Below are 8,920 nucleotides of genomic sequence, written 5' to 3' on the forward strand. Positions count from 1 at the left end.
TCACGAATTTTACCGTCTTATTCGCGTACGTTTGCAACTCCGAACCCAAGTCGCGTATTATGTGGCATTCCCGGATTATTCGCGAATCGTTCACGAATTTTACGTATCCCGAATGATACGTCCGCTTAATTCGCCATAAATTCTTTAGCTTTTACTTTTTAAAGACTCCACTTTCCGGGCTTTACTTCCTCCCGAGCATACACGACCGAATATTAGACGTGTTGTAATTTTTATGAAACAAAAACGACTGAAGAGATTTGAAGGTGAAGGTGAGAGAGATCTCAAACTCACTAACCAAGCATCTAAACCACCATATGACGTCATCTTGGATAACTAATGTTGTATATATTATTAATATCATCATATTAAGTTTATTTTTTCTTTAAATAACTCACACATATGCATAAAAATTGGTCTATGACCTTATAAATACAAATTATTTGTTATATATAGATACCGAATTTTTAGAGCCGAACTCACATTTATAAATCGAATTATACACGTACGTATGCCGTTCCGAATTACTGACGAATCACTTCCCGTTGACCGAATTTTGGACCGAATCTGGATTTTACAAAACCGTATAATACTCGTACGTTTACCGTTCCGTGCGTTTGCCGAATCCCGAATTGCTAACTAGGCTGCATAGTAGTCACTTTAGTGTTTAGTCAACGTCTTAACATTGACCAAGGATCCTAACAAAAACTTGCTGATCTCAGCTGTACAAGTTTTGTAACGTTGGAAAAATTCAATCACCATGAGTCTTGCTAACAGTACGACAATGTTTTTGGCCGGACATTGTTTATTATCTACAGTTGGGTTAACCGTTTCACGTTCATTAGACCAATAAACATACTTCAACAGTTTTTCTCCTTCACCAATAAATCTTGTCCCTATGAATTCCTCTGGATTCTCAAATATCTTTGGATCTTTAGTAGCGAACGGCTGATATCCAAACAACAATTCCCCTTTTTTGACTTTATAACAAGCATCATGACTGTTAATTACAAGGTCTTCTTTTGCTCTCGCGTACTGATAGGGTACAGGCGGTTCTATCCTAAGAGCTTCATATACCACAGATTTTGTCAAAGTCATTTTCTCTATTGATCGCAGAGTTAGAACTCCGCCTTCGGATTCAATAACAGTTCTGATTTCTTCCGCAAGATCTTTGTGTAGCTTTTGGCCTCCTAGACATAGCCATTTCATCAAAGCAGGGAAAAGAGCTTTCATTCCACCATAAGCATTAAATCCAGCAAGAAAAACAAGATTGTGACAAGCTTCCTCCTTGGACAAACCTAGTGTTTCGGCTTCGTCAAGAATTGATGTTGATGAAGTATAAATGACTTCATATATCTTTTGGTAATCAGATTTCACAAGAAATGATGGATATGAAAAAGTATGCAAGAAAAAATCTTCCACAATACTCATGATCTTAGGTAATCCTAGAGTTATCAATGGATGAAGTTGTAAGACCAACCATTTTGTTATCATTGATGGACCCTTGTTACCGAGCATCGTATCTGCAGGATTAATATCGAAAAAAACACGAAAAACTAAATCGAAAGCCATGTTGTCATTTAAAGTGTTGAAATTAGCTGCACCTTTTTCAGCAACATCAGCTTCCAGACCATCGAAAAGAGCTTTGAAACATCTCTGAGATTCCGGAATGAACTTATCATGACGAGACGCTATTAGACTGAGAAAGAGACTTTTAAGTTTGCTGTGTTTTTCTTCAGAAGGATCTAGATAAGCACAAGTTCTACACCCACCAGTGAAAGATAAACAAGGCATGAAAGTACCATCAAGCACGTTTGATTTTTCGACTTTAGAAAGATCGAAAAGAATTGGAAAACTAAGAGCATCAGCTAGAACAATGACTTTAGGATCTGAAACCTTGATGAACTGGCCAGGAAGCATGTTCATTCTAAAAACACTTGACTTGTATTTTTCCATACGAGATTTAATGAACTCATCATGACCTTGGAAGTAGTTATAATTGTAACGATCTAAAATTGGACCAATAATTGGTAAACCATGGTTTCCTGGGATTTCCTTTAACGGGAGGTTCAAGGATTGATCATCAGAAGAAGAAGCCATTGTTGTTTGTTTTGGCTCCCGGTGGTGACTGAGGCTGGAGTACAATGAGAAGATAGTTATTGAGTAGAGATGATATAAATTGTGTGTATGAACAGTTGATGGGTAGAGATGATATATTTTTTTTTGAAAATGGTAGAAATGATATATAAAGAGAGACTGATGGAATGGACAAGGACGCTAATGGAATTTGTTGATTTCTTATGAGAATAATAGTCTCACCCATCGTCTGGGTACCTTGGTTTCGGTTTCGCACTCCATAAGCTTTCGACAACCTTTATCTTTGTAAGTCATCCATCATGTTTTTAAAGTTAATTATGCCAATAGATCAATGCGGAGTTACAACAGGACAGTTCTGATAAGTCTAATATGACTACGCACCCCGATTAAGATTGTACATATTACTATATTAGACCCAAAACACAAAACAGACTGACTACATGTGAGCTTGAGATACCACACAATTAATGTTTGGATTTTTTGGATTAGGCATATGTAAATTTCTTGCTATACATGCCATTATTCATGACAAGCTGCCCCTGAGCGGGCATATGCTTGATTAAATCTGGATCTACAACCTAATACTAATAATGTCAACGGGAAATATATAACTAAGTAAATTTGAATAAGCCAGTTTGGTGGTTAATGATATCATGGAGAATATACATCTTGTCTTTTCATTTTGAGCCGATCAGCGGGGACTTAAATATACATATTGCCTGTACAAAAAACCAAGACCTTGCGATGTCTGGTGTTCGTTAGTGGTCCTTGTTTAGTTGTTTATGAAAGAAAAATAAGGATTTTTTTTAAAAAAAAATTGGCCAGATGTCCCTGATACAACTTCACTGAAAATTATTAGGTTGTCGATTTTTATTTTTAGTTTGGTTATCAAAAGAAATGATTGTCAGATGAAATATCACATTTAAAACACCTCCAGCAGAACAACCATGGATGGCCAGTCTTCAAGTTCAAATGAATATGACATAACTCACGAGGATCACGCACCATTACTTATTTGAGGAATCGGAAACTATTTATCTCCAACCATCTGTTTCAAAACTCAATTTTATATTCCTCTCGTCTCAATTATGTAAATGGGAACACAGTTTTTTCTCTTTTTTCTAATCGAAATATTATGTTCGTCAAAAGAAAAAAACAAGAGAAAAACTAAAATCATCTTATGTTTTTCTGTTTAGTGAAGATATCATTTGGTCGAAGATTAATTTTTATTTAGAAAAGAGTTGGACGTACTATGTTTTACATGATTTTCAAGAGTGTCTGTTGATATTGTTGGGATTTGTTTGTTAAGCATAGGAATCTTTCTTTGGCCCTCATTAATTATGCATAACGTGATTTCACAAAAGACATATTGTCAAACTCTCAATAAGTCTCACTTTTCTCATTCATTCTTTTCGCAATATAAACACTTAGAGGACTTGGTTAACACGACATCAATACTTGGTTCTCAAGACTTCAAATCCTACATAAAATACAAGTCTCCTAAATATACAGGGGTTAGTCCACGAGTGAGTTGGAAGGAGTTTAATGTATTTTGAATCTTGGGAATTTTGAGGGAGTGTAAGAGAGTATTGGGAGTTTGAGAGAGTTTGGTGTGTTGAGTGTAGGGAGTTTGAGAGACTCTCCCAAAATCTCTACTTTTTTGAGAGATTTGGAGTGAGGCAAAAATACACTATAAACTCCCTAGAACTCCCCAGAACTCCCCAAAAAAAACAAACTCCCTATCATTCTAATTTTTACCACTAACAGGGAGTTTAAGAGTTTCTTTCAAACTCCCCCACGATTAACGAGGTTTTCTAGGGAGCCGGAGAGACTCTTCTAAACTCTCCCACGACTAACGGGGATTTTAAGAGACTCCCTCGAACTCCCTCACGACTAACGGGAAAAAACACAACTACACCCAACTCCCTTGAGGACTAACACCCTGATAGACTCTTTTTATCTTATCATAATATCCTCCTTCAAGATGGAGCCTGAAGATCTCGAATGCCCATCTTAGACAAGAGAAACTTAAACTGAACTTTCCCTATCGCCTTTGTGAAAATATCAGCTAATTGCACCGTTGTAGGAGTATACGAGGGTGATATAATCTTCCTTGTTATGGCATCTCTGACAAGATGACAATCCACTTCTATATGTTTTGTTCTTTCATGAAATACTGGATTTTGAGCAATATATAATGCTGATTGATTATCACAGAAGAGATTCATCCCATGAGTATGATGAACTCCTAAATCACCAAGTAACTGTTTCAACCACTTTAATTCACATGTTACCGCTGCCATAGATCTGTATTCTGCTTCTGCTGACGAACGAGAAACTGTATGCTGCTTCTTAGTTTTCCAAGACACAGTCGAGAAACCAAGAAGTACAAACCAACATGTTGAAGAACGTCTTGTTAATGGACAACTTGCCCAATATGAATCACACCATCCTTTTAAACTAAGAACATTATCAGAACCCAGCAAAATTCCTTGTCCTGGACTCTTCTTCAAATATCTAACCACACAAAGTGTTGCTTCCCAATGCTCCACTCTTGGCTGTTGCATAAATTGTGATAAAATATACACCGAGTATGCAAGGTCTGGTCTTGTGACTGAAAAATAAATCAGACGACCCACCAATCGTCTATATTTTTCCACATCATCTTGTATCTTGCCTTTTGCAATGCCAGCCCATGATTCGTTTCTATTGGGAACTCTGTAGGTTTTGCTCCCAACAACCCAGTCTCCATGATAATATCCAATGCATAATTCCTCTAGCATATGTAGAATCCTTATTTACTATGTACCACCTCTAAGCCTAGGAAATATTTTAACTTCCCCAGATCTTTCATTTTAAAACACTGACCCAAATAAGTTTTAAAATTGTGTAGTACAATCAGATCATTGCCTGCCACAATCAAATCATCAACAAAAACCAAGACATTAAGTTGCATCTTTCCTTTTTCATTGTAAATAAAGGATAATCTGAATATGATTTTCTAATACCATAATTTTTCAAAGTTATTGATAACTTCGCAAACCAACACCTAGGTGCATGTTTTAGACCATACAATGACTTCTTTATTCTACAAACCATATTAGGATTTCCCTTGGAAAATCCTGGAGGTATATTCATATACACTTCTTCCTCCAAATCACAATGAAGAAACGCATTATGCACATCCATCTGATGCCCTTCCCAGTTCTTAACTGCTGCAACTGCTAGAAAAATACGAATTGTTGTCATCTTTGCCACTGGCGCAAAGGTCTCATTATAATCTAATATTTCAACTTGATGATTCCCAAAAATTACTAATCTCCTAAATATAGACTCTCCTATATTATTTCCTAATACATATACATGTGTAGTTGTCATGCTAATAGTTCAAACAAGAAAAAAAAAAGATATCGAAGTTTTTGTACCTGCGATAAAAAATCAACAGGTTTTGGACATCATTTGACTAGATCACTGCTTATTTAATACTCCCTCCGTCCCCATTATATAAGCAGAGAAGAAATATTCTCTTAAAGTAAGGAAATGCCAGTCTTCATAAATTTGTCCTTACTTTCCTAATTTCCCCTTACCTTACATTATTCCAATACCAATATTATATATTAATAGATCTATAAATCTCCGTCTTTCATATAATTACAGTATATTGTATGATAACTATGCATCATAAATAAGGGTATAAAATAGTCTTGAAAATAGAACTCCGCCTATCTAATGAGACTACAAAAATTTACAAACTCCGCCTTTATAATAGGGACAGAGGGTAACATCCCAGCCACAGTTCCTGAAGCACTGAAAGTTTGAAACTATGATAAGAATGCAACAAGTTTTGGACACGATTTGACTAGAGCACTGCCTATTTAGTAAGATCTCAGCCATCATTAACATGAACTGGATCCTCAACCTTAGTTATGGTGTTCCTTTTTCATTGGCGAGTGGAAGATACATTGAGTTGGTTGTTTCTATGTTTTCCTTCTTTTATGTAAATACATGTTTTGGGCCTCTCCTCCGTATTTTCTTCTCATGCTTCATAACAACTCTTTCATGTAAATTGTAGTCTACCACTCCCTCTGTCCCTAAATAAATGACCTACTGATTTCTGAACTTTCCCCCCACTAATAGATGACCTATATATCATTAAATAAGGGGATATTTTTAAAACTATCATTTTAATTAATTACTGTAAATATAAGAAATATGTATAATTTGATAGTCATGTTTATATTCGTTACAGAACGATAAAAAATGCAAAATTTTACCTGTTTATGGTCCAATTAACAACCGATGATGATATCACAAGAATTGATTCTTTAAAGATTTGCTTGCTGCTGCACGAAAGATGATTGAAGCGCCTACAAAAGTCTGCTTTAAAAATAAAAAGTTGACTTTCAAACCCAAACCGTGATTAAATCAATTTTTTTTATGTCGGATAGTCGTCCACAAAAAAGAATAAAAACTTACCTGATGGGTACCAGAGCTGTCCGAAAGTTGGCTGGACTTTCGCCGATGTTGATCGGTCGGTAATGGAGCTTCGACAAAAAAGAAAATTGTTGCCGCTCGAACGTGAAGATGGAGGAAAGAAGGAGATGCTCTGGTCGGTGGTGATGGTGGAGAGAAATTAAAAAAAAAAAGGGTTTCCACCCTTTTATATTAATTTATTTCCAAAACCTAGTTGGACAAGGATTTCCTCTTTGGAGCAGTGGGTCTACGAGTGCTAAAAACTAAAAATCCCCCATCATCCAAACCAATCGTACTTCATCAACTTATGCTCTCCAAACGATGCTCTATCATATTGCTATGACCACCATCCCAGTCACTGCCCGTTAAACGACTGCGTGACATCGTTAGAGCGCGGATCAGGATTTTGGTAAAAATTTATAATGAATAATTTAAATTACTTATTTCCTTTATAATTGGTAAAGTCATCATCCAGTGTGTACTGCGAAACATGATTGTCCCTCACTAAACATGAGACTTAATATTGATGGTGGATTTTTGTCGAAGGGTAAAATTAAAAAAACATAGAGGCCACGGAAGATTTTTTTTGTTTGCCGTAGTGAATGTAGTTGGCGGTTGATCAGTGACAACCAATCAAAACAGTTACCTAAGCCAACATAATTATTTACCGTATATTTGAGTCTTGGCATAATAAGATACAGATTGGTGTAGAGTTAAACAAGTACCTTAGAGTGACACCTTGTTATGTCATATGCTTATACGCCTATAGTTAGGTTTATATATACCTTTCCTAAGGTAGTTGGTGCCGATAGCTGATAAGGAATGAAAAAGTCTCTGGCTTTTTTTCAATTATTTTTTTGATCGGCTAAAATTTTAACCAGTAACATATTTCGTGTTGAGAAGTTTTATACTCGGAATAATGACGTCATTTTCCAATTATTTTACCATTGTATTATAGTGACATTAACTCCTATTTAGCTGTTTATTTGTTCATTACTCGCATACTCGTGAACAGGTCCCAAATCAGTCAATATGTGAGTTGAGAAATTGACATGAATAACATAAAGTTGCACGTATATTAGAGTTTTGGGACTAAACAGTAACTTAAATTTCATGTAATTTTTTTTTTAAGAAAAACCTTTAATTTAACATAATTAAAATAGTGTTATAGGGTTTAGCCCATGGATGTGCGTCCCAATAATAACTAGGGCCTTATTCCTATTGTATATAAAGGATGTAACACATACTAATTCTTGAATGAAATCTTCTTCTCTTTGTGTCTCTTTGTCTTTTCCATCCACAGAGCTAACACGAGTTTGCCTCCTTCACTGTTTCGAAGAATCTTCATCTTATTTGGGAATTTCAATTTTAACCAATTGCGACGTCGACACACAACATGAAAGCTCGGTTCAGTTGATTCCCATAAAAAATAAAAAAAATAAAAAAGTAAATAAATAAATAAATAAATCTGGTATGCTTTTGATACTGTCTCGTTATAATATTCATTGATTTCCAATGAATATATTCCCACCTCTTGTCGTCCCTAACCCTGTTATCTATTATGATTGCATCATATGCCACCACCTGTTGTTGTTTTTTTTCTACGGAATGAAGGCTATTCCTTGAACTGTTTTGCAGACAAAAAAATTTGATTAATTTAATATTATTGAAAATCATGTGTTGAATGTCTTGCTATGCCAAATTCTATTTATCTGCCTGTGTGTTGGTGTTTAATTTCTCTACTTCACAACAAGATGATGATTGATGATGGATAAATTTGATTGTGTTGTCGGCGAGGGAAAATCTATTGGAAATCCCGTCTCTTCACGTTCAGAGAAGAACAAATCTTGAAAAAAAAAAAAAAAAAAAGAAGCTGTTCACTGTTGAAAGGAGAATGAAAAGCCTATGAATTCCGATCCGGAAAAAGGGGAGAAAGAAAGGTCCTGTCTGTCCTGTCCTGTCCAGTCAACTCAGTCTGATTCAGTCTGACTATCCAATCCGGTCCGATCCAGCCGACCCGGTGCAGCTTCTGTCCTGTTCAGTTCTCCGATTTTGGGACGTGGGCGAGTAAGTCTGTACCGGTTCTGCCTATATACGGTGGGAACCAGAAATGTGAGGTATGTAACTAAAACTAATGTGGGTTTTTACATTGAATACCTGATGGGCTTATTATTATTTTTTTAAAAACACGCCTAGTTCTGTTTTTTTTTCCTAAGATAAGTCCATACTCCATACTATATAAATAGTCAATTTAAATTATTTTTGTTGATCTCAATCATTAAGAATTTTGATCTTAATGCTATTTGTTCTCTTGAATATGATATTGGCTATAGTTGAATGATGTTTATTGTTT

General features: G+C 35.6%; 1 protein-coding gene across 1 annotated transcript; it reads right to left on the minus strand.

Annotated features, from left to right (window-relative positions):
* Positions 1–516: 516 nt before the first annotated feature.
* LOC113357122 (allene oxide synthase 3-like) lies at positions 517–2,358 on the minus strand. The gene has a single exon (XM_026600407.1). It carries the CDS (start codon positions 2,095–2,097, stop codon positions 658–660), a length of 1,440 nt encoding a protein of 479 aa, XP_026456192.1. The 5' UTR covers positions 2,098–2,358; the 3' UTR covers positions 517–657.
* Between the last annotated feature and the right edge of the window lie 6,562 nt (positions 2,359–8,920).

This window comes from Papaver somniferum, chromosome 3 (assembly GCF_003573695.1).
Source record: "Papaver somniferum cultivar HN1 chromosome 3, ASM357369v1, whole genome shotgun sequence".
In the NCBI taxonomy this organism is placed as follows: domain Eukaryota; kingdom Viridiplantae; phylum Streptophyta; class Magnoliopsida; order Ranunculales; family Papaveraceae; genus Papaver; species Papaver somniferum.